This window comes from Micromesistius poutassou (assembly GCF_964030765.1).
Source record: "Micromesistius poutassou genome assembly, chromosome: 17".
NCBI classification, from domain to species: domain Eukaryota; kingdom Metazoa; phylum Chordata; class Actinopteri; order Gadiformes; family Gadidae; genus Micromesistius; species Micromesistius poutassou.
Genome location: NC_140287.1, coordinates 10,213,720 through 10,239,390, shown reverse-complemented (window position 1 = coordinate 10,239,390; position 25,671 = coordinate 10,213,720). Strand labels below are relative to the sequence as shown.

Below are 25,671 nucleotides of genomic sequence, written 5' to 3'. Positions count from 1 at the left end.
TATGTATATAATATGTACATATTAAAAAACACACATAAATTGTGGGTGTGGTCATATGCCAGTAGTTTCTGCCCCACTGAAATTTAGGGTCACCGCACGCTACTGCTAACCAGTGGACTGTAGCAAATGTTACTTAACTAACCATCATACATCTAGGTGGACACGCCCACTAGTGATGTTACTAAGGCACAGGAAAAGGTATAGGTAGTTTGTTATGGCGAGTCCCACTCACACCTAGTGGTGTAGTAGGGGCCCTTTAAAACAATCAATGATCATAGAGAGAAAATGCAAGGATGGATTAAGACGCATGGCTAAATGGCTTCTGAATGATATTCAGCCTGGGTTTCAGTTTCAATAGGTTTAACATGTTAAACATACTCATTAATACTAGATAGCTGCACAAACACTGTACACATCACCCCTCCACCTAAATTTCAGTCATTGTTCAGTTATATTATCCCTTTACATTTCTTGTTTATTAAATTAATTTCCATAAGAATTGTTTAGCTTGATTTATATCCCTACCAGAAATGGGATATAATAGACATTATTGTTGGTCCATCAGGCCAGCAGGAGGCGCTCAACAAGAGGGATTGCCAGGGGGAATTGCCACAAGTACATGACAACAGGCTAAGCATCTGAAATGGGTGTCCGTGGGTCCTGAGCCCATGGTAACATCACAGCCCAGCAGCGATCACACCACAGAAGAAGAGGGTCTGGCCACGGCGGCGGGCATGGCATAGCGCACCCTCTTCCAGAAGTGGGAGTACCAGTGGGAAGCGCCCAGGGAGTCCTCCCGCCAGCAGAGGGGGGCACATTTGCGGACGAGGTGCTGCAGGGTGGGGGAAAGATGGGTGTAGCCCTGGGGTCCCATGTCTCCCAGCTGCACCAGAATCACCCTCATCTGCTGGAGCAGGGCATGGTGGAGCCCTATCTGAAAACACACACACACACACACACACACACACATTTAAGTGTAGAGTTCTGGGGGGATGGGCAGGATTGTAGTGGCTAGCCAAAAGGTTCTGAGTTGAGGCCCATATATACTTCAAACTAAATTGAAATTGAAATTGGTGTGTTCGTTCAGACAAAATATGACACCAGGTCGAAGCGCCATATCGGGCACCTTTAACGGAACCGTGACTGAATCTATTGTGTGTAAGGAGGACCCACCTGCCAGTCGACAGCCACGCCCGGTGGACCGCTGGGGGAGGAGCCAAGCATCTCGTCGCCCTCCGACCCTGGAGTGAGCACCACCATTAGCCTCCTGCTCAGCTTCACACGCTCCTCCACCTGCTTCAACCGATCTGCAAATCATCAAAATGATCACCAACCATGTGCCTAAAGCATAAAAAAAACTAATTTAGAAATTAGGATGTGTGTACCCCTTTAAGCCAGCACTGGCAAGATCCCGTGGTCAAGTGACGCAAACTTTAAATGAATGCTTCCACTTTGTTTTTATATAGATTTTGTCATCGTACAATATGGTATCTTCTCATTTAGCCATTTTATGTAAACCACAGAGCCTACATCCTTTGGACGCATATGCATATGTTTAATATATAATGGTTTATCTCTGCTGTCTTCTGTGTTATTGAGTGGAAACTCAATAGCAATACCTTCTACACCTATGGGAGAATCTGGCCAGTCTTTTGCATCCATCACGTGTTTCCTAAGTTCTGCAAGCATGCCAATTTATGTAACTTTCAGTCTGAAAAATAGATATAATAATACTAATGAACAAAATAGGGTTCCTATGGATACAAAAGATGTGCCTAGGGGGACACTTCTGCCTGTGCCCTTGAGCAAGGCACTAACTCCTAATGCTGCAGCTAGAGATGGGTCCAATCCCTTTGTGTAGTTCTTGTGCATTAATATTGAACAAGTTAGTCAGGAGGCAATGCTTGAGTGGAAGGATGCTGGTCTGACAAGCATCTGAAGAAGGATGTGTACCAGTGATTGTATCTGACTGTGCAGATACCTCAGTACTTCCTGTGATGGGATACTGGGTTGCGTGTCAGGGATGTAAACACACATTTTGTATTGGTCAACAATATTGTAACTATGTTATGAAGCATAGTTTCTGAAGCCAATTCATGACAGCGTAACTATACTGTTGAATATACTCATTCCTGTCCTGGTTATACGTTTTCATAAGGAGTTAATTTTGTATACACCTTACCAGAGCAATTATTCAGTCAATTTGTAAATTGTTAGTGGACAGGCTTGCTATGCTGCTGAAAAAGTACTTTGTAAAAAGTACTGAAAGAGTTCCTCCACTTTCCTCTTTCCTTCTACCAGCATTAGTGCTACTAATAACACTTTGGTGGACTATGGTATTATCTTTGTCGGGTTGTATTTTTTCTTTGGTGCATCGTGAGTTCAGTACAAAACGTTACATATCGTTAGCCTCATAGCATAATTGCCCATGTCATATTTTAAGGTTCATCTTGTATTTAGTGTCAAAAATGTTAAATAGATGACACGGCAGACAGTGATTATTGAATGTAAAAAGCACTCTGCACTTAGGTTAGATATCACAATTTGGCCAAAACAGGACTTAGGCAATTATGTTATGAGGCTAACGATATGGGTACAGAAAATGCTCTGCGGACATTAAACCTGAGACCTTCTCCGGGGATGGCGTCGCGGTCGTGGATGAAGACCCTGAACCCACACTTCTGCTCCAGGACCTGGGGCAGAGCCCGGTACAGGAACCGGCTCAGGACCTCCTCCATGGCCTTACTCTCCTTCTGAGAGTGGTACACCACGTAGACGTCATACTGCAACCCATCTAGCACAGGCAGCAGACGTAGAGCAGACGTTAAACATCTCTCTCTGGAACACACCAGAGACCCATCTAGCCCAGGCAGCAGTCGAAGAGCAGACGTTAAACACCTCTGGAACACACCAGAGACCCATCTAGCCCAGGCAGCAGTCGAAGAGCAGACATTCAACACCTCTGGAACACACCAGGGACCCATCTAGCAAATACATCAATACTTTGTAACTAGCGCAGATGGGAGCTCAAGTCTTTTTAACAAGTGTGGATGGGAGCTCTGTGATGTACTTACCGTTGTAGGCCTTGGTGCATGGCAGGAACCTTCTGGAAAACAGAACTAGGTCCACAGCAAAGTATTTGATGACAGTGGTGGCTAACAGGAACACAGCACTGACACACATCATTGCCACCACCAGGCTGGTCAGTGATTCTGAGGACCGGGGGATTAATTAAGGGTTTTCTCTCTAGATATGAATAATATGTTGTTATTTAATGACCTTCACAGACCTGCACGCTTGAGGGTCAGAGTGTGGTATATGGTCTTCCATTGGTTTTTAGCCCGACACCTGAAGGAGGCTTTGAGGTCGGACTTCTGGACCTTGTCAATAATCAGGGTGGAGGAGCAAAAGCTCTTCTTAGAGGGCTCCTCCATGTCCCTGCAGCACCACCACCAGATAGATGGAGATCAATCACTGTTATTAACATTATTATTAAAAGTATTAGTAGTATGAGTATTAGTAGGAGTTTGAGTATGTATTATTATTAGTAGTAGAAGAAGCTCTTTAGGTGTTGGAAATGCTGCTTTTGTTCGGACAACAGGCCGAATCTTCTACCTCTCACCTTGAGAAATTTTGTCTGTAGCCGTCCATCTCATGCACACTGTGGTTGTTCTTCTCCCAGGTCACGCTACATCCTGTCTGGATGTTGGTCCCAAAGAGGACCTTACACGTTATCGACAGCGGGAAACCTGGAGAGGAGCCAGAGGCTGTTGGTCTTCCACTGCTAACACTGTTCTACCTCACCCTGTTTCTGGGAGAATAGAGGTTCTGGTTCTTCATCAGGTCAGAAGAGGGGTTCCCCCGACCATTTTGGACCTCTGATTGCATTTTTAAGGTCTGGAAATTACATTACATTTGCATGCGTCTACTTCCCCAGAATGGTTTTAACCCCCACCCACGTCTGCCTATGATACCAAATCCCCCGGTCATAAATGCGTATTGTATCACACTCAGTGATAGGTTGTAGTTCACTTGCGCCTATGAAGCATTACGCAGTCTGTTCGTGAATTGGAAAGACCATTACGCAACCTTTCAAATCATTATTTGGTCAATCAACAATGCATCATCAAATATCTCTATCTCATCCGTCTACACTCTCCCGCGAGCCTCTGCATTTTAGGCGACCCTCGAATGAGGAGCTCACCTGGGTGAACCTTCAGCTCCTGGGTGGTGGGATTGATGATTTGGATATCATGAATCACCTTATCTTTGGGTTTAAGAAAATACAAAGAACAACGGGATGAACGACCATGAGATAAGAGACACCATTATTGTGCATTTCCCAATGAAGCTGTGGTTCCTGTAGTGTTGATGTTTTGGGCTGAGAGAGGCTCATACATTGTAGCACGATCCCAGTCTACAGAAACACTGTGTCCACTCTGTTACTTCCTGTGAGCTGCGTCCACGGAGTGAGTAGATTTAGAACATGCCAAGAGGACCCACAACAAAGACAAGGAGTACAAATATGAGGGTTTTCTGACAAAGCAATATCTCAGTCGTGGGATGGAGATGGATATCCGTCATTGAGAAGTCCCGCCCTGCTTCTTCACTCAAGCCTTTTTTAATCGATGGAACTCAAACGGATAGCGCTCACGCCGAAGTCCCACCCTCTCTCTTGCCTCTTAACCCATGGAACTGAACATCGAATCGAAAAATTTGTATCCAGAGGTGTCAAACTCATTTGAGGTTGAGGGCCAAATAGACCAAATGCTTCTTCCTTGGGGTCGGAAAAAAACAACCCCACTTCTGATTTGCTTGAAAATAGAAATCCTTTTCAATGCCACTGTACAGCCTTGAAATAGGTACTCAAAATACCAGTGGATGCCCTTGGCCCTTGCCCTCGGAGGGGTACTGAGACAACCTCGGCTGACTCGCTGCTATACCAGCTCCATCCTGAGATGACGAAGGGAATAGTGGCATCGCTATCTGCAACTGTGCCCTCAAGGACGTTTCCCTGCTCTTACACTGGAGTGTGCCCTCTGTTCGGGGCTCCACCAGCGCCTTTGTATGCTTGGCGTGTAGTGTGACCTCTCTGCAGAGACTACTTTTCTTTTATACTATTATTACCCTTTATTAAAATAAAGGGTTAAGTTGTCAATACAATTTCCACCACACTTAAATAGATACATCTCATCAACAAATGTAACAAATGTAAAAACTGAAAGCTCAATTCAGTAGAATCACCCGTATACATCTAGATCCATATAGGTAACTCAATGAGTCACCTCTACATATGCTCTGACCCAAACTTTAACCTTAAAGTGCCTCTGGGGACTGACCCTTGACCTTCAGTTGCCTGGAGGCGGTGACGTTGTACACCATCTCGTTGTGTCTCCAGGTGCACCTACAGGTGTACAAGGTGTTGTCCTTCTTGGTTGCGCCCTGCAGCCGCAGGCGCTGGCCTGCCTCCCCCGCCATCAGGGTGGAGTTCTTTGAGGACACAGGAATAAGGCGGGTCTTTAAGAAGTTACACAGTGGCTACATACACGGTTCATTAAGGAGCAGGTAGGGGCTAGACAGTACATATACATGTCATTAAGGAGCAGGTAGGGGCTAGACAGTACATAGACATGTCATTAAGGAGCAGGTAGGGGTTAGACAGTACATAAACGTGTCATTAAGGAGCAGGTAGGGGTTAAACAGTACATACACAGTTCCTTAAGGAGCAGGTAGGGGCTAAACCGTACAGATACAGGTCATTAAGGTGCATGTAGGTGTTAAAAAGTACATACACTGTTCCTTAAGGAGTAGGAAGCGGTTAAACAGTGGGTACAGAGAAAGGTCATGAAGCAGCAAGTCGGGGTTAGACAATGAGACCCCAGAGACCGGTGACATACCTGTTCCCAGCTGAAAACCCCTTTTTTATATTTGCATAGATCCTTAACCAATTCCGGACAGGTGATTTCGGGGTTGGAGTCAGAGATTTCGATGGGTATGTAGTGTGAATCCAATTCCTCGGGACCCCTGGCCACCACTTTCACAGGTACATAGAAGATGGAGCAATTTCCGGCCTTGTCGAGCCTGCCAGGGGGGAGCAGGCCATGAAGACACAGGAACCACTGAACCAGTTCACTGTCTGGCATGAGGACTGTTTTATCCATCCTTACTATTACAAACACCCAACCACCCAAGAGCCAACTCAGGAAATCAGGTTCCTGCTCTACTGTTTCCGGCTATAGTGTTATTGTCAGTTTCTCTGTGGTATGCCTAGGGGCTGTCTCACCGGGCAATGTAGAGATCGCTGTCGTTGATGGAGGAAGGGAGGAAGAAGAGGGCAGGGCCATGGTGATGGATCCGCTCCTTCTCTGAGGAAGAGAAGGGGGTGCATCCCTGCTTGCGGTGCCATGTGAACTCAAAATCCTCAAAATCCTCGAAATCCTTCAGAGCGTCTGGTTTGATGTAAAGACCCTCGCCTTCAAGTATGCTCAAAGGTTTCATTTCTTTGTATATGGAACAGGTATTCGGAGGACCTGTCAGGAGAATTGTTGGGAAAAACAGTCTGCCTAATTACTTGACCAGATAAAATGAGACGGAGAGGTAATAAAGTCTATCAGCACGAGGGCCTTGGATTTATTGAGTAAAGTGGCAAAGGTAATACTGATTCATAAAGCGTGAGAGATCGAATATTCTACGTCCCCTAACAGCGCTGAGGTCGTCTGGAGCTTCGCCTCCGTGGAAGTTCTGCTTCAGAAGAGCACCCGTGATTTGGTGCATGAGAAACTTATAGTATCTTTCCTAGCCAGGTGTGTTTGTTAGACTTTGTGTGGGTTATCGAGGGTTCTCTTGTCCCTGAGCCTCTGGGTTGTGTTGTCTTTCTGTGTGATATGTGTGTCCTCGCCATCTAGCTGAGGCAGAGTGTTCTCCGCAGACTGATAGGGAGGGGGCTCGAGGGTCATCTTGACCCTCTTGAATGTGTGGTGTGTTGTGTTTATTAGATTTGGGCCCAGAGTTGACTATATTCATAATGTAATGTCCGTTTAGGTTATTTTTGCCCATCAGAATATACTCCTGAGGAGTGTATTCACCTGAGGAGGAGGTGGATAGTGATGATGATGGTGAGACCAGGGTTCATTTGATTATCATTTAACTGTGAACTCATCAACGCTGTGGGAGCAGTAGAGACGGGGGTGACGTCAGATCTTACCTGGAGGATCACACGAGAAGGTCAAGCCAGAGAACCCCAGCAGCAGAACAAGGAACTTAATCATCCTCCAATACAGCGTTCCCTGTTGACTGGACATTGCCTTTATAGATGCGACATTCTGTTTATTATTATTATTATTATTTTATACAAGAAATCCAGCTGTCTGATTTGAGGACTGCGGCTAACCCAATAATGTTTGAAGGGGACTTTATGACCTTGTAGAAGTGTATCCCGATGTGTGGAAGGATACCATATAGACTGATCCAATAGTTCACAAAACCCTGGTTATCATAGTAATGTTCGATTTCCTCAAATGTCATCGCTTGCCTAGAACAGGTTCAGTTTCATGAACTTTTCCCCTCAAATCTAATTCTGTTTTTTTGAGAGCTTGCCTTTTCTGTATATTATTTGCTGTTGGAAGTGTGCCATTTCCTTCAGAAGTCTCAAGATTTCAATCAAGGTAAGGTCATTTGTTTTATGTAATAATGTCAGATCCACAGTTATGAGGGTTTATTATAATTGACTGAAAATACATAATCAATGTATCTTTCTATGATAGACCACCTAACCCTCACCCGACCAGACCCTACATATCACCTGATACTACCCCCTAATCCACTCCCTAACCCCACAGACCACCTAACCCTCCCCAGACCCAGCACATATCACCTGATACTACCCCCTAACCCACTCCCTAACCCCACAGACCACTTTACCGTCCCCCGACCACATATCACTTGACACATTGATAATCAATATTCACTATTATTTTTCATTTTATAGTTCTTATTCCTTCATGTATTTTCGAAACTGCTTTATCAATGAGAACGCTTCTTTTCCATGACAATAAAGCTCTTTTGAATTATGGTGAATTTAAATGAATTCTACAGGTAACACAACACCAACACCCAATCATTTAAGATTTTACATAGAAGACAACAATTTCTTTGATTAAAGTTAAATACCTACTTTATATCAAAATAAACTAAAACAAGTGACTGGGGCTTGGACGTTGATATACCCTGTAATCTCAAACCCTGTAGTCCATATTCCCCTCAAATGATATTTACTAGGACTCTTACAGTCTTACCTTCCCTGTGCAGGTCGCTTCTCCACGCCAGGTACCCAGAGAGGATGTTTTATAAAGATATCTCTCTCTCTCTCTCTCTCTCTCTCTCTCTCTCTCTCTCTCTCTCTCTCTCTCTCTCTCTCTCTCTCTCTCTCTCTCTCTCCCATCAAATGATTCCTATACTGTGGTGTGCATATTTATATGATTTCGGTTATGCTTATGATTGGCTCAATAGATTACATAAAGTTAAACCAATCGTATTACATAGATGTACAGGGTATTAAGGCACCTATGGTATTACATGCTTTTACCGGAGGAAGTGACAGCAGGTACGTATACAGCGCCTCCTTGTGGCCTGGGCAAGTGCACATTAAGATGACATTATGGACGGGGGAGTTATTTCTGTTACAATTTTCTGCAAAAGAAAATTGTATAAATGTAATCGCATAAAAATATGGAAATAAACAACCAAAGTTTGTATATAAAATAAATTAATATAAATATATATATTATTATTATTTTTTTAAACTTAAATATGGCCTACATATCCATCATTATAAAGGGAGGTAAGAAATCCGCTTCCTGAGCTAGTCTGTATAGCTCGCAGGACCGCGCACACGCACTAACAAGTGCTAAAATGTATGCTAATATGTATGCTAGCTTTGATCAAGCGTTAAATTGAAGCGGGGCTAAGAAGGGCTACCTATCATCTCATCTCCATGCCTCTCACTTCTTCTCACTGAAATAGAACGCCTCCCCGGTTACTATGACAACAGAGAGTCGCCCTGCGCATTCCCCGGTCCTGCATCGGGTTCCTAGGCAACCGTGGAACACACGGATTAAATACGAATGCAAATAATTTCGCAACGTGCACATAGATAAGTTATGTTAGTAAAGTTATAGTGAAGGCCTGCTTGGAAATTAAAAGTCACAAACATGGCAACTGGGTCGGTTCCTTTCATAGATAACGACGATCCTCGACTAAAACTAACGTTGGAAAATAGAATAAGAAATATTTTTGAAACGCAGTTGGAAGAAACCAGGTAGGAATATCTAATGTTTTTAGAGACAGAGTAATGGATACATAGATCGTTTTTTAATCGTCTGTTGACCATATGAATGGTACATGTTGTTGTCTATATCTTGACCTTACAATGTTTTCTCTCAAAATAGACATTCAGAAAATGTAAACTACATACCTGTCTTAACCGAGGTAGGACAGTCGAAATGTACCTTAATTTAAAGCCTTACTTTAATGAAAATCAATAAACCTACTTCTGGTGGTGAAATGTCTAATATGCATAGGTTTCAAAGTGGATTTGTTTTTCTGCAGGCCCCTGGCAAAATCTTAGAGACAGGGGTGAACACTTTGCAACGGACCCTGGTTCTGAAAAAGCAGGTTGAATTGGACCAAGTGGACCGGCAGCTATCATTGAAACACCAAGAGTTTAAAATCCTCATCCAGACTCTGAGTCAGCGAAGCGCTGAACTGCTCCGGAAACACCAGGAGGTTGGTTGCAGAACATTATGTAACCCTAACAAGATCAGGCTCATACAAACACATTAGGGTAATTTGATTTCAGACGGAAAACCCAATTACTTTTAAGCATTACACACATACACACACACGCGCACACACACACACACACACACACACACACACACACACACACACACACACACACACACACACACACACACACACACACACTCACGCATGCATGCGAACATGCACACACACACACACACACACACACACACACACACACACACACACACACACACACACACACACACACACACACACACACACACACACACACAATATAAACACATTAACAAGACATAGAGGCTTATGGTTGTTTATGTTCATCCAGACTAAAGAAAAAGCAAAGAAGTTTGAAAAGTTTGTCGAGGATAATGAAGGGAAGCGACGGCGGGCTGTGAAGAAATACCAAATGGCACGAGAACAAAATACCCTGAAGAAACGGGAAATTGAAGACATAGTCCAGCAGCTGATGCAACTTAAAGTCAGGTGAGACCTCGGAAATCCACCTCCATATAACATAATATATATAATATATGATATTATATAATCTCTTATATAACATAATATTATGCCTGGATGGATAATGCTTTCTATTTGCCATACCTCTTTCCATATAGGCAACAGAAATTAAAAGGCAGAGTGGCCAAATACAGAATCTACGAGGACTACTTGATGAAACTGCTGGACTATCTCCCTGAAAGTGAGTTGATCAATCTGTGATCGAGGACCACCTGTTTACATCCTCAACAGATTTGTGAGTGGCGGTGTTACATTGTGTGAACCTGTAACCACAGGTTACCTAGACTATGGGAACGAGTCTCTGATAATGCCGCTGATTCACCGCCACGAGACGCTGTCGGTCACCAAGCAGGAACTGGAGCAGCGGGGGGGGAAGCTGGTCCAAGAGCTGGAGCAGGGCCAGAGACACCTGGACGTCCAGAAGCAGCAGCACAACACAGACCAGCTGGTGGGGACCATGTCGAAACTGATTGTTTTGGTAAAGTTCATGGTCCATGGATACATACTTAGTGTTTGTTACTAAAACTGCATCTCTTCTTGGTGTGTGTGTGTGTGCGTCAGATGACCAACAGGGCCCTGTCTGAACTCCAGGGTCAACGGGACATGCTGAAAGAGCAGAACAAGCAGCGGGATATGAACCTGCTCATGGAGCAAGGCCACCAGAGAGGCCAGGTAGGGTTTGATTGGGTTATACTCTCCATGATGCGGTCTTCTTCAAGAGGTACGGATTGAAACCAGTCTCTCTTCCTCTGTCCTTCTCTCAACAGGTGGAAGAAGTGGCGAGCCTGCTCATTGCAGTCAGGAACCTAGGAGGGCAGTGCTATTTAAATACATACGGACCGCTGGAGGACATGGACTTGTTAAGAATGATGAACATGGTCAAGGTAAGGACCCACAGACAACGGTTGATCAATACTGTTATTATCAGTACTGTTAATACCGATAATAATAACTTCTTATTTTTCATGGTTATCCATTTATTTGACTTCATTGTCGTTTCAGGAATACATACTAGAGACGAGAGACACAGAGAGGAAAGCGACAAGACTGATGGAGCATAGGGGGGGGACCAGTGGGACGGACTTAGCAGCCACATTCAGCCAAGGAGCTGTGCCCTCAGTCAAAAACAGCAGCAGTAAAACACTAATTAAAAGTCCAAGCAAATTCAGCCAAAAGAGTGGAATATCTATTTAAAGTCGTTCAATAGACTCTAATGGATGGACTCTATAAAATGTGGAGAATATTTAGGTTATTCAGATAACTTTATTAATCTGGGGGTATTTTGTTTCTGTAACAATTGCTTTGTTGAATATATACACAATACAATTATTCTAAGTTCACTTTTTTACAAACGATAACTTTAAATGTTCTTCACATTTAAACGTTTACACGTTTCAATCAAAAAATCGGTTTAGAACTTACGGTTTAGAAAAATAACAATTTTCTCGCAGGACTATTCTTCCCAAACCTTCTCGAAAAATAATTCCACCTTTACTTTAAATGATAGCACCCAAACATCTATACAATCCAATTATCCAATCTCCAATTATTAGACTTTAAAACCAAGAACACCTTAACCATCTAGAACTACAGCCACCTGGGAGGCCCTAGCAACATACAACACCCGACCACCAAGAACACCCTAGCCACATACACAACATAGAACATCCGACTAGCCAGAATACCCTAGTAACAACATAGAACCCTATCAAAAACATAGAACACCCGACCATCCAGAACACCCTAGCAACAACATAGAACAACCAGCCAGAACACCCTAGCAACCCTCCAAAACACCCAAGAAGCCACCATAAAACTACAGCACTTCTTCATCCTACTGAACATTTCCAATATACTAGGTACTGAAAGCGCTTTCAGCTAGCTGTACACCACAATTCGTTATTCAAATTTGTTCGGTATTTGTAGGAATACGTCTAGTTTATATTTATGTATGATGATGAAAACTTCATTGACAAAAATCAACAATTAACAAAAAGTGTTCAAAAGGATAAAAAAAACACAATAAAGCCCAAAGGCTTGTTTCCATTGTGGTCCTTTAGATGGAAGGGGAGAAACAACACATGGACTAAAGCATGGAGGACAAACACACAGCACAATGGACTAAAACATTGAGGAAAAAAGGGGAATAAAATAAATAAAACAAGGGTTAAGTTCCCAGACAGTACAATATATATGTATAATGTAAATGTATGTTTATTCATTTATTTGAAACATTAATTTAACCCTAACATTCATTTTAACATCTGTGTACGTTTATTGATCCACAATGCACATATTGAGTAATAATTAATGTAAACAACATTGTATTATTTGTTATTATATTTTGACTTTTTTTGTTAAGGCCCAACTTAATTAGGCAAATGTGTAGGTTTTGTGCATTATGAGAATTAATAGACGATTATAATTATCTATCCGGTCTCGTTAATGTGTACTGTCCCTTTAACTCAAACACGTGTTAGTTCTAAATATCCGGTTCTTGGTGGATAATTTGTTTCAAAACCTTAGGAATGTCTCGACTGTGTCCTACCAAACACGATTTGACGTGACATTTTCTTTATGTCCTGCCTCACAGTTCATATGTCGCTAACTTATTTCACAACAATAGCACATTCTTTCAAGTAAAGAAATAGTGAGTAGTGAATGTTGGTAACCCAACATTCCGGGTGCGGTATGTAGCTCTGGTTGTTAGGAAGGTTGTTGGTGATCTGCTGGTTGTTAGCGATCTGCTGGTCGCTGGTGATCTGCTGGTTGTTGTTCTGCTGGTATTCGTCTCACATCGCATGATGGAGCCACCCAGCTTTGTGTCAGGGCGAGAGGACATTTCATCGGTGTTCCTGGAGCAGACGCCGGATGACAAACACAATGTACGCATCATCTACAGTCGGGTTGCTGCAGTCAGGGGAAGGGGGTCGCAGTGAAAGCAATCTGACCTGTTCCTTCTTTTCAGGATTTAAGTGACCAGTATGCTTACGTAAGAAAGATTCGTGGGGATGGGAATTGCTTCTACCGTGCCTTCTGTTTTGCATACCTGGAGTCGATTCACAAAAACGACAGGATTTTGCAGAGGTCAGCCCTAAATATTAGAATAAGCACAGCGTAACGTATTTAAATGGCTATTTGTCAAATAGGTTGACTTATCTTTTGGTTTACATTTTCAGATTCAAGGATAGACTGATGAAGAGCAGAGGAGAGCTTTCCTCGGCAGGATTGGATGAGACTGCCTTCAATGGTCACCTGAATAAAGTGAATTAGCAGTGCTTTATATTGCAAAATATGATCAAGCCTTCATTCTTGTATCACGTCAAGTGAATTCTTAGTTATAAATAATTATAACGTGACAAACTGATACCCTTCTCTTTAGGTCATAGACGTTGTGGAGCAATGCCAGGCAGATGAGAAAGAAGAGACGTTGCTCACACTCTTCAATGAGCAATCTACCTCTGACAGCGTCGTGCAGTATCTGAGACTGCTCACGTCCACCTACCTACAAAACCACGCAGACTTCTTCTGTAACTTTGTTGAAGCACCTTGCCTGAAAACCTACTGCAAACAAGTTAGTAACAGTGTTGCTGCCCTCTTGTGACCGAGTAGTGCAAATCATTTTGGATGTAATAACGCAACAATAACATTGTTCGGTAAACATTGTTGTACTGCTAACCGGGCCATGAAATCCAAAATGTCGTTATTTTAGGAAGTAGAGACGATGGCGATGGAGTGCGATCACGTAGACATCTTGGCTCTACTGAAGGCCCTGGATGTTGGCATCCATGTAGTGTCCATGGAGGGACACGACCATCGGCTGGTTCACCACATCATTCCGGAGGGGGCTGAGCCCTCCCTGCATCTCCTCTACCACACCTCCCACTACGACATACTCTACCTGCGTTCCAAACTCTGACCACTGCTGTCCACTAAAGACTCCACCCATCTCAGGGCTGTTCATTGGATGAATAAACATCAAAAGGTTTTAAGAAAAAAAAATCAACGAATGCCTTTCATACCATAATGTAATTGTACAGCGATTGTAAAACATACAGAGATATAATTTTGCACAATATTGTCTTTAAAAAAAGGTTGTTTCAAATATTCCTGGACGTAAAAACACATTTCTCACGTGACTGTCCGCAAATAAAAGTGTTTCCGTCAATGCTCATTGCTGCTGTTTAGCCTTCTTCCGTCTTGGTTTCTTGGGCTGTTTTGAGACACTGGTGATGGCGGACTCCACTCCAGCACGAGGCATCACAGGCAGGGAGAGCTTGCCCATCTGGGTGGGGTACTTGGTCCGGATGTCGTGCTTGAACACTGGCAGCGAAAGCAAGTACTTCAAGTGCTTCTTCATGCCCTTCACCATCTTCTGCTGCTGGTGGTCATCATGTTCATCTCTTCCTCTGCCTGAAAAGCAAAAAGGGATGGTTAATTACAAATGCATTCAAAACACGTGAGATGCGTGCATGAGATGTGTTTATTGTGTGTATTATGAGGAAATGTAACAGTACCCATCAAAACATCATCATCCAAGTCTACTTCCAGGTCCTCGGCTGCTTTTCTGAACCAGGAGTTGTGGCTCTTCTCTTTGCCGTTATGGAACTCTATCTTCTCAATTTCTCTGGCCAAGCCCACCCTCTCCTGTGAACGTAAACTGGTATTATATTAACCGAACACAACATGTCACTGAAGGAAAAACAACAACAACCAATGTCAATAGAAGTCACCTTGATGGCATCCATGCATTTGTTCTGTACTGGGAACATGGAGACCTCTTCTTCATCCTTTCCAAGAGACTTGTAAATCTTCTTGAAATTGAGCATATCGTCTGGACTTATTATGAGCAAGCTCAGACCTTCTTTGGTGGCTCTCGCTGTCCGGCCACTGCGGTGAACATAAGTCTCTGATGTCCTTGGAACCTGGCATGGACAAGATGTTTTGATTTAAATCAACAGCTAACCTAACGTCTGTAAGGTCTTCTCTTTAGAGTTGGAGACATAATTGATCTCCAGCACATACTTATATATGTGTACACACTACACACTTTTGACCTTCCTTTTATCCATAAATGGTAGCATCTTGAGGAAGCATATTATGTGAATGACTTGTAAAAGATTCAGATCCATTTGAAAATGACATGTACCTGGTAGTGAATAACATGCTGAACGTTTGGGATGTCCAGTCCTCGGGCCGCAACATCCGTCGTCAAAAGAACACAACTGAAAATGCAATGATCAAAAAAAGTTATTCCTGAATATCCAGACAAAGGGTACAAAATAATGCTAAGAATCTATTATAAGACATGCTCCTTAAGTTTAGTAGATTTAGTTGATAATCGAGTTGTGGGTAGAAATAACAAGTCACTCACCTATCCCTCTCAGCAAACCTCTCCAGGTTCTTGAGCCGCTGCTTCTGGTGCATGTTGGCATGCAGAGGCAGCGGTGTGCGGTCCAAGATGACCAGCAGACAGTTGAGCCTCTTGATGCAGTCGATGCTGTTGGCGAACACCATGGTTCGGCCAGGGTACTGCAGCAGGAAGTAGTAGAGGTAGAAGTCCTTGTCGTCCTTGTCACAGTGGATCTGGGTCTCTATCAGCGTCTCCACCGTAGCCTCCTTCCTGGTCAGATCGATGACCTTCGGCTTGGACTTTATCCCCACTTTGTGCATGAGGATCTCCAGCTTGCTCCTGGTGTCCAACCTCCGCTTCTTCTGCAGGAGCCGCGAGGGCACAGTGGCGGCCATGGTCAGAGTGGCGGAGAACACGAACATCTGCCGTTTGGGGTTGAAGTAGGTGGTGCTCAGCATCTCCAGAATGCTCTCCAGCTCAGCGAAGTGTCCGCGCTCTACCATGCGATCGGCTTCATCTATCACAAGGCACCTGCCGCAGGATAATGAGGTAAGGTCAATGATAATCAGTACCTTGTCAGTGGTGATGAGAAGTGGGTGGGGTCGAGGTTTGAATTGGAGACTTACTTGAGGTGCCTGAGGGTGAGCAGATGCGGGTGTCCCTCCCTGATCAACTCCCACAGGCGTCCGGGAGTCGCTATGACGATCTCTGGCTGGCGCTTGAGTAAGCGGGACTGTTTCTGTTGTGACATTCCACCGACGATTATAGCCGCCTTTATGTCTGCAAAACGGGGAAATATAGCGTTCAATACAATCAGCGGTGAAATGCTTCAAACTCTTACCAAGACAAAAGAGGAGATTCAATTCTTACCAGTGAATTGTGCGACTGCGTCGATATGATGTTTGACCTGGACCGCCAGCTCCCTGGTTGGGGCGATCACAAGTCCAAGCAGAGGCTGAAAACGACTTCTGGATGGGATATCTTCGGCATTATCTTCAAAGTCAAATTCGACATTGTCAATGACCTTCACACATCCCAATTTTGTTTCATCGTCGTTCTCATCCTCAGTGAGATCTCCTTCGACGTCCTCCAAATCTTGTCCTGCGAGGTCATCATCGTTGTCCTCCATAGCCTCCGTGTTCGGCTCCTCCTCAGTCACAGAACGGGTGTCATCCCCCATCTCGGCCTCATGTACGACCGGACTCTCTGTCTGCGGGTCATCATCTTTCTCTGGAGCGCTCTTCTTCCACTCCAGGATGGTGTGGATCATCGGGATGGCAAAAGAGAGGGTTTTACCGCTTCCTGCGAATAAAGCACAAGGTGAGTATAGTGTTAAGTGGGTATAAAAAAGCCAAATACATATACGTGATCATATTAGCTTTGCATTTTTAAACTGGAACTCACCCGTCTCAGCGGCCCCCACTATATCCATGCGGTCTCTAATAGCGGACGGCAGTGCCAGGGCTTGGATAGGTGTTGGTGAAGCAAACCCAAGATGGCTAAGGGCCTTCAACACGGGTACTGGAACAAACAGGTCCTTCCAAGCGCTCACATCCACGTTTTGGTTACTGGAGCCAGAAAGTGCAGCATTGGTCCAATTCTTTTGTATTTTAGGGAGCTTTTTCGCTTTGTCCTTAGATGGTTGTTCTTTTGGCAGAACTTTAACCTCAACCTCTACTTTAGACTCTAGCAATGTTTCGGGTTTTGTCTCTGTGGCCTTTTTCTTCTTTTTCTTCTTCTTTTTTTCAATCTTTGTCTCCACTTCTGACTGCACATCATTTTTTGAATCTTCACCTTCAGTGCACTCTTCCTTAGAAGCTCCATCCTCTACCTTTTCCTTACTAACCAGTATCTGATCATCTCCATCAGTATCAGCAGAAATAATCTCAGGCATGGCAACTTTAGAAACTTTAGCCTTTTTGATTTGTTTTTTTGCTGGTTTATCCGATGTTTTTGTTGTCACATCTGCTACTTTAGCCTTTTTGATTTGTTTTTTTGCTGGTTTATCTGATGTTTTTGTTGTCTGATCTGCTACTTTTGCCTTTTTGATTTTCTTTTTTGCTGGTTTATCTGATGTTTTGGTTGTTTCATCTGATGTTCTGGTTGTCTCTTGGTCTCCGTCACCCTCCATGACAAGTTCCCCGTCATCCTGCTCCGTCTCACTCGGTTTTCGTTTCCGGGGTTTCTTTTCTTTTTGGACCAAGTTTGAGGCAAGACTCTGCGAATCTACCAAACTGTAATCCGTCAGCTCCTCGAAACACACCAGGCCGCCCATCCCTTCATCGGAGAATATACTGGGGTCGAGGTCTACTGCTTTCCATTTACCCTTTATATGAATTCCCCTATTATCCGACTTTTGCTTCGGCGTGAAGAATCTACGTTTGTTTGTACCCTTTGGCTTCATTTTCCTAAAAATAAAAAATACAAATTTGATTAAACTCAATTTGATCAAACTAGATAATGACAAACACAGCTACATTGTGGTGGAAGAAAATGTCTACATGACTACCTCATGTTTGCTTGTTCGCTACTATTAGCTTAGTTCATGCATGTCTGCACGATGTGACCTAACATTAAATTTTTTTGATTCTACTGTTCCGATAAATTCTAGATAATTACAACACTAATACATTTAAATTAACATTAGTAACATACCTTATCTCTGAAATTCTTGTTCGGAAGGCTGCTAAAGTTAACTCACATGTCACCAGAGCGCAGCCATTACAACGATGGTCACGTGACATACAAAGCTTTATTAGTCCACACAACAGCACAGACGGGCTCGAAAGTATTTTATTCCTTTAAATTTGCATGTTTGCATACACCTTTTAAAAAAGAAAATCGTTTATATAAATGATATTCTTGTGGATGGTATTCATTTAGAGGTAATTAGGTACAGAGCAGGTTACATTTGTGGAAATATCTTTAATATGCAATCATATTAAATATGATTAAAAGTTCAAATTATTTATCATCATTCATATTCCGGTATCTTATCTAAGCAACCATTTTTAAAAGCAAACATCCTTAGTGCTTTGTGGGGTCTATGACCCTGCCCATGAAAATCAAACAGTTTGTATCCTCATGGTAAATGAAGAAGAAGAAGGGTCTATCGATGGTGAAGGTCATCGGCATAGAGTAGGCTGTAATGCCAACTGTCGTCGCTGCTGCTGCAGTGGTGCCCATCTCATCCACCTCTATCCCGGCCTTGTGCAGCACCTGCATAACGTGATGCTGATCTACATTACCACTCATTGCATAAACAGAACGTCATGTGATGTTGACAAACTTACCTCTGTCACTTTGATGCCTTTGTTTTTGGACAACCTTGTGAGATTGGCTGCAGTGTTAAAGACAGTGGAAACCCCCATATCTGGAAGAAGGCGGTGCAGGGAATACGATCGCTCCATTTTGAATTTGGGCATGTGCACCTCCAGTTTGCTAGTACAAATGACACCATACACAGTATTTAGATGAGTGGGAATACTGCCTAGTTCTTCTTATATAATCTGCTCCTGTCATTCAACGTTTTGCCATGTTAAAGTTACGTTTTCTGTAGCTTTGTGACCCACGACTGGAACTTCTCCGCGCTGATCTCATCATCAATGAGGGTGTAGTCCATGTCTTTGTTGGGCAGGACAATTAACATGGCAACACCATGTCTATATGGAAGCTTCAACACTTTGGTACCAAGGGGGATGTCTTCAGCTGTGTAAAACTTATCTTCTAAAAACATCATAGGCACCTGCACAACGTTATAGTTATCAATGTAGAATGGAGCATCTTTTGTGTTATTGGGATTAAAAGGCACATTCCATTCCCCTGTTTGGAAAGAAAATCACAGTGTTAGTTTGTTTATTGTAGGGACAAAGAAAAAAAGAAAATATTTATACATATTTTTCTAAATTGCAGATGAGGCCCATTTACCTTGAAAGAAAATAGTGTTGATCAACATGAGCTGGGTGAGTGGATCCAAGCTGGTTAACATTTTAGTCACTTTGTTTCCAGTCTTTTTGCTGATGTACTCATTAATGAGGTCGATACTGCCTTCTGTGTCTGTTAAGTTTACATGCATGACGTCAGCGCCGAAAAACATCTTGATCTCCTCACTGAACTTTGCCTCAATCTCAAACCCTTGAGAGAGAAACAGGGCAGTGCTCTGATCCAGCTGCATGGAGGCATTCTGGGTGAGGTTTCCATAGAGATATTGGAACAGTTTAGGAATGAATTCTGGCTGACCAGCCACCTCCAACTCCTCCAGGTTGAAGCCCTTCAATATTTCATCTCTTGTAACGCCATCGGTGGCCAAAGACAGGGTGGCGAAGGCGGTAGAGATGCTTAGAGGTGACAAAAATATGTTATTGTCATGGAAACTTGATATTCTTCGGTAGAGATTCATGGAAAAGTCCATATTCTTGAAAGCCAGGTCTTGTATGCTTGCACTGGGTAACAAGATCTGCGCAAGGGTCCGTGTGTACAGATAGGTACACATAGCTAGATAGAGATGGAAGAAAAACACTAGGCTCATTTTCGGCCCGGCCATCTTTTTCTTTGGAAACGCTTAACACAACCTGAAATTTTGAAAGATTAAGATGAAGAACGTTAGAAATAGCTTAACCAAATCAATTTTTGTCAAACACAATAATAGATTGCATTGAAAAACACAGGCCTACCGTTCCGACTTGGAAATCAACAAAATGTTATGTCCAAAACCCCTTTCTACTATTTGGGGATACAAAGTGCAAGTTGAGGGTTAAATATTAACCATATTAACCTCAATGTGGATCTAGATGATGTGAGCCCATTTCAAAGGATTTTTATAAACAAAGTGAACAGTAGAACACATGTTAATTATGGGGTCAGTGTCACTTTAATAACATACAAAATTAAAATAGATGAATACAGGAAGTCACTGCAGCCATAACATGAATAATGTATACCAAAACTGATTATTTTAGTACCAAAGAATGTGAGTAAGTGAAAACGATGCAATCATATAAAACCAAACAACGCGGTATACTGCAAATCTTGCATATGCAGTTCCAAACCAGCAAAGCAACACCCAAATAAATCCCAAATAAAATAATAACCATCACAGAATCCCCCAAGAAGTCAACAAACACACACTATGTGGTTGTATCTGAAGGAGGCAGACAGAGGGAGGTCTACACTGTGAGGGTGCATGGCCTCTTGGCATGTCACACGGAAATACATAAGAAAACAGGATTTTGCCACAATCAAAGGTTAGACCTAGCTAAGAAAAAAAACATCAGAATAAAACCTGCAGAATGCAATTAGTTCATAGGAATTTTTACAGCCCCCGATGTAAATTAACGATGAAACTATAATCGTAGTTCTTTGGAATGACACTATAGGAGTTAATAAACAATTTGATGAATTGATCTGATGGATAGCGCTCACACCAAGCGGTTATTTAAGTTATTCTCCAATTACCTGAACAACCGATCAATGATTTATAGAATGATGACTAATTATGCTACCCCTCATAAGTAACTAACAAAGTCTTAATATCCTACTTAGGTACTCTTTAAGAAAGCTCAGAGATACTGCTGCACATGAGAAGCATTATGCTTGTTGCATTACACCATTGAAATGATGTGAACTTCAGACACAGGACACAACACCATCAAGCACCGGGACTCCAGAAAAGACTTGACCCAGTTTACCTGAAACATCTCCTTAGTAACTTCCATAAGACAGGAAGGTGTCTAATATCTAACCATCAAGCCTTAAGTTGCTCTACACCCAATTTTAGTTTGACTCTTCTTGGACCCAAAACAACTTTGTAAAACCAACATGTTTTTTTGTGTTTGTTTTGTCTGCACCATCTGTGATAAGCGTGTGGATTGCCAACAAAAGCCTACAGTTCAAAATGCCTGCGCCAGACTGGGACCAGGCTGAGTATTACAACAATGCAGCCACTCTATGGACAACAAGCCCCATTCAGCCACACATGCTGCCCCATCTTTCAAATCTGATTTAAATATTGACTAACTGACAAGCTTTCGTAACAAGACGGGCATCTAGACCATGTCCCACCTCAGCACAAACTCAAAATACTTTTACATCCTACATTTTGCAGTGGATTTCCTTTTCTAGTTGTTTAATACAATCCACATAATTAATATGGTAGATTTTCTGTGGGCATAACAGTAGAAGCAGACAGGTAGGTGTGGGGTTAGAGGTTGTGGTAACTACTATGTCTGAACAAATCGTATATAGAAATGGTAGCTTTTTCTTTGTCTTTTTGACTTGAGCCTGACCAAACCCAATCTTAGTGTTACTGATGGCTATCAATGCATCCATTGTGGATAGTTGGTTTCAAATTTAATTTGTTTTATAGAATATAAAATTTGAACAAATTTGAATTATTTTTCATTGGTTGTAACTTGGCTGTAGGATACACCCCAGGGATCAATACAGCATAGTTAATAGGCAATTCATATTTTGTCTTTTGTCACTTTAAGAATAAATTAATCCTTCCATTTTTTGGTGCTGGCCAAAATATAATTCCTTTAGATTTAAGTTCCTTCAGACCAGTTACTAAATTTTGGTTGATTGCAGATAACTTCTCATATCCTAAAAATAATCCCAAGCATAATCATACTACGTTCCGCCACTGTTAAAATGTGAGGAGCTCCATCTCCAGTGACAATCTTTTCCTCTGTAGGATCACCACTAGCCCTCCCAGGGGCCCAAAGAGCTCCACAATGTACACTATCTGCAAACAACCAAGTTTTCCTTTTAAATACTTTTTATTTTTAAAAAGTGTTTTCCTGTCTTCTTAAATAAACACTACCCCCATCCATTAAAAATAGTGAGGATAAACAAAACAATACAATTTGGATATTGAAGGCGTTACGGTAAAAAAGGTCCTTACAGACTGGGTTTCACTGCATCAGAGTTCTGTAATCACCATTTTTCCAGCCTCAGTGCCAGGGTAGACTGAGATTAGTCCCGCCTCTGCCTTCTCTCTTTCTCATTCTTCTTCTCAATAGCTTGTCAGCGACTTAACCAGGGAAACTGTGTCAACCTTCTGGCTGGCCGCGTGGTCACATGTGCAAAAGGTTAGAGGAAGGAGCAAAGCTACTCCTGGATGTGGTTGCCACTCCAGGCAGCTGGTAAACAACGTAGGCCACTAGAGGAACAGCTGCCACCACTCCTCACTGGCTGGGTTTGCTTTGTGGACTCGGCTCAGAACTTGCTTCACTACTCTTCGAACCTGGAAACCAAGAATAAAACAAAACGTGGTTTTATAAGTGAAACGGGAATATTAGTTATATATTACTTTGCAAGAGAAGAGCGGTGGCTGCCTTACCTGAGGTACACGTCAGTTTACCGTCCGCTTGCAAAGGAACGGTGTTGGGCTGCTGAGATTGCCTATAATAAAATAAAAAATCTAAGTTTGTGAACTAATAAAAAAACGTACATACACACGGCCCACCTCCATTTTCAGTGTAGATGTATATGTGTGCAGATGTTTGACTCACCGGTCGAAGTAGGCTTGCCTCCTTCTCCTCAGTTCCTCGGCGGTGAGCGCTTCACTCTGGCTGCCTCCTGGACCTGCTGAACTACCGTAGGTCTGGCCCCCCGCCTTCACGGTCACCCCTTTGGTCTCTGAGGCTGCATTGCTCATGACTGATCCTGTACAAAAAGGGTCAACACTTTCTTGAATATTTGTTTGCCTGCTACACATTGAATGACGTAATTGGCTTAATTTTATCTTTTTTTAACACATTAGATATTTCTTGCATAGAAACTTTGCTTAGATCGATTATTGAGGTTGGTTAGTCATAAGGGCAAGTTGAAATTCAACTTTTATAATTAATAACACGGAATGTTGGCACGTTATGTCTGAGAACTAAGAGCCAGTGCATGAACCTCAACTGAGGAACCACATTTCCCACCATCACCTCAACAGAGAAAATACATTGAACCTTTTAGTAAAGTGATCCGGTACCCTGCATGCTGAGCTGTATAGCCCTGCGAAGGTCAGCCTCCTCATCCTCCACCTCCATGTCCTGTTTACTGAGCGCCAAGGCCTTCTTCAGCTCCTCCTCGTCTTCATCCACTACCTCATCCTCCACAGCCATGGCCGTCTCCGGCTGACCCTCGGCGACCGATCTCCCGCCCAGAGTAACACCCATCGAAGGTGGCTTGGCTGAAGCCATCGCCAACGCAGAGCTGATTAGGGATGATAAGAAACGCTGTAGGAACTTGGGAGCAGTGGCTCAAATGCTGGTGCCTATTTGAATGGCCTATTCATACCTTTGACCACTACTAGAGCTAGCTTCATCCTCTCCGATTAGCCTGGGCCGCTGCTGCTGCTGCACCCTCATAAGGCCCAGGATCTGCTCTGCCTCACACTCGGGCAGATTTCCTCGGATTACAAATATGGAATAACCTGCGGAAAGACGTTTGTTTGCGCGTTCCTTTCTTTGTGAAGTATCAAGGCATTGGTACAAAGAGTGGAGCAAAGTTTTGGTTTTTACCTTCCTGTTGTAACTGGGCGAGGAAGAGGGCTAGATAGGTGTCGGAGATCAACTCTGGCCCGGTCAACAGTGAGTTCAGATTAAACCACTGCAATGGAACATACAGCAAAATGCCATCATTGATGAAAAACAGACAACAAAGATTTGATTTTACCTGTGCTAAATACCACTTCTGATGCTCATACCTGATGTCCAAGTTTACGTATTGTGAACCAGTGCTCCTTGTAGTTGCAAATAAAGGCCTTCTCATCTCTGAAGCATTTGAAAAGAAATGAAACATTTAGAGCAAAATGTAAATATTCCAATGACAAAATTCAAGGAAACTGTGCTGCACGTGTAAATGCTATTAAACCATTCAAAACAGCTCTTACATAGGATTAATCATTAGGGTCTGGTATTCCCTGCTGTTGAAGAGGATTAACTCCAAGCCCCAGACTCCAAGTGCATTGCTAATAACCTGGAGGATATTGGAGAGGGATTAATTATTCAGCCAAGTTATAACTTTTAACTTGTGCTAAGAGGGTCTGTTTTGAAATATAAACTGTTTAACATTGAGCAGGGAAACTTACTTGTATTGAAAAGAAACCACTGTCATCCAAGTTTCCAGAGGGTTGCTACAAACATAAAAATAAATGTAAGTAACAAATACTATAATCCATTTTTAAACACAAATACAAACAAATCATTGGGTACTTGTGCCCCGTTTTGGCTCCACTACCTGTAGAAAGGTCCTATACTCTACACTGGCCATGCCTCCTTCGGCCATCCTCATCCTCTCCTCTTCATCCAGCTGATGAGCGATGGATGACAGGTCCACGGGAGTGAAATACTCACCTTGCAGCAAATTGTTGAGACAGTGTTGAGCGCACAGGGAGCCCTCTTGCTACAAAGCGGCATGGATCAGTCATGTTATTTTAATTTGGACACGTCGAAAAGTTTATGCAATTTAAATAGACAAAGAGGAAAAACCGAATAATGCTGATATATATATAACTAAGCAAGATGATAGCATTCGACACTAGCTTTCCTTGGGTAAAATAGCAATTAATTGCTGTACTTCAATGAACAACTTAGAAATACATCACAGAAATAAACAGTTATTTAACAACGAGATGCAGTTTACTAGCATTAGCTTAGCTCATGGGCCAAAACAATACGTTTAGTATCATTAGAAGTCCGCTAACTCGGGTTAGAAGTGGATGCACGGCAGCGCGGGTAAACGCAGCAGCTGCACGAAAAGGCGTCCACTTAAAAACAACCAATTTTCATACATCAATATTAAAAATAAAATACACAAACTTACTTTCTCATGGAATATGGACTCCATATTTAATTTTCTGTCAAACGTTCAACTCTGACCTCCGACCCGGCTGGACTTCCCAGCCTATCAGAGGCTCGGGTCGTGTGTTTTTGTTTGTGCGAATGTTTTTGATGACATTTGCAAGCGCCAACGATTTTTTATTA

The 25,671-nt window shown here is 42.7% G+C and overlaps 6 protein-coding genes across 6 annotated transcripts; 2 read left to right on the top strand and 4 right to left on the bottom strand.

Annotated features, from left to right (window-relative positions):
• Positions 1–694: 694 nt before the first annotated feature.
• Positions 695–7,301, bottom strand: LOC311361941 (interleukin-1 receptor-like 1; the record flags this gene model as incomplete). The annotated part of the gene is made up of 10 exons (XM_084481733.1): positions 695–934; positions 1,174–1,307; positions 2,630–2,794; positions 3,075–3,212; positions 3,290–3,438; positions 3,623–3,749; positions 5,340–5,490; positions 5,898–6,081; positions 6,284–6,530; positions 7,205–7,301. 10 exons carry the CDS (start codon positions 7,299–7,301, stop codon positions 695–697), a joined length of 1,632 nt encoding a protein of 543 aa, XP_084337859.1.
• A 1,908-nt stretch (positions 7,302–9,209) lies between these two features.
• Positions 9,210–11,535, top strand: ccdc197 (coiled-coil domain containing 197; the record flags this gene model as incomplete). The annotated part of the gene is made up of 9 exons (XM_084481844.1): positions 9,210–9,316; positions 9,447–9,486; positions 9,607–9,783; positions 10,151–10,308; positions 10,440–10,522; positions 10,617–10,789; positions 10,903–11,013; positions 11,109–11,225; positions 11,344–11,535. 9 exons carry the CDS (start codon positions 9,210–9,212, stop codon positions 11,533–11,535), a joined length of 1,158 nt encoding a protein of 385 aa, XP_084337970.1.
• A 1,327-nt stretch (positions 11,536–12,862) lies between these two features.
• On the top strand, positions 12,863–14,265 carry LOC311362250 (ubiquitin thioesterase OTUB2-like). The gene is made up of 5 exons (XM_084482071.1): positions 12,863–13,226; positions 13,310–13,428; positions 13,521–13,605; positions 13,724–13,915; positions 14,054–14,265. The coding sequence occupies exons 1-5, from the start codon at positions 13,143–13,145 to the stop codon at positions 14,258–14,260; spliced, it is 687 nt and encodes a 228-aa protein (XP_084338197.1). The 5' UTR covers positions 12,863–13,142; the 3' UTR covers positions 14,261–14,265.
• Positions 14,266–14,343: 78 nt separating this feature from the next.
• Positions 14,344–18,438, bottom strand: ddx24 (DEAD (Asp-Glu-Ala-Asp) box helicase 24; the record flags this gene model as incomplete). Its single annotated transcript, XM_084482069.1, has 9 exons — positions 14,344–14,754; positions 14,859–14,988; positions 15,075–15,266; positions 15,491–15,566; positions 15,716–16,225; positions 16,321–16,474; positions 16,565–16,996; positions 17,099–18,102; positions 18,350–18,438. The coding sequence occupies 9 exons, from the start codon at positions 18,436–18,438 to the stop codon at positions 14,513–14,515; spliced, it is 2,829 nt and encodes a 942-aa protein (XP_084338195.1). The 3' UTR covers positions 14,344–14,512.
• Positions 18,439–18,471: 33 nt separating this feature from the next.
• Positions 18,472–20,425, bottom strand: serpina10b (serpin peptidase inhibitor, clade A (alpha-1 antiproteinase, antitrypsin), member 10b). Its single transcript, XM_084482070.1, has 5 exons — positions 20,368–20,425; positions 19,622–20,265; positions 19,243–19,516; positions 18,988–19,135; positions 18,472–18,913 (listed from the first exon to the last, which is right to left on the bottom strand). Exons 2-5 carry the CDS (start codon positions 20,235–20,237, stop codon positions 18,722–18,724), a joined length of 1,230 nt encoding a protein of 409 aa, XP_084338196.1. The 5' UTR covers positions 20,238–20,265; positions 20,368–20,425; the 3' UTR covers positions 18,472–18,721.
• Positions 20,426–20,546: 121 nt separating this feature from the next.
• atxn3 (ataxin 3) lies at positions 20,547–25,579 on the bottom strand. Its single transcript, XM_084482233.1, has 11 exons — positions 25,511–25,579; positions 24,926–25,090; positions 24,777–24,821; positions 24,579–24,664; positions 24,393–24,459; positions 24,208–24,295; positions 23,984–24,119; positions 23,676–23,899; positions 23,206–23,359; positions 23,034–23,095; positions 20,547–22,937 (listed from the first exon to the last, which is right to left on the bottom strand). The coding sequence occupies exons 1-11, from the start codon at positions 25,532–25,534 to the stop codon at positions 22,879–22,881; spliced, it is 1,110 nt and encodes a 369-aa protein (XP_084338359.1). The 5' UTR covers positions 25,535–25,579; the 3' UTR covers positions 20,547–22,878.
• Positions 25,580–25,671: the final 92 nt, after the last annotated feature.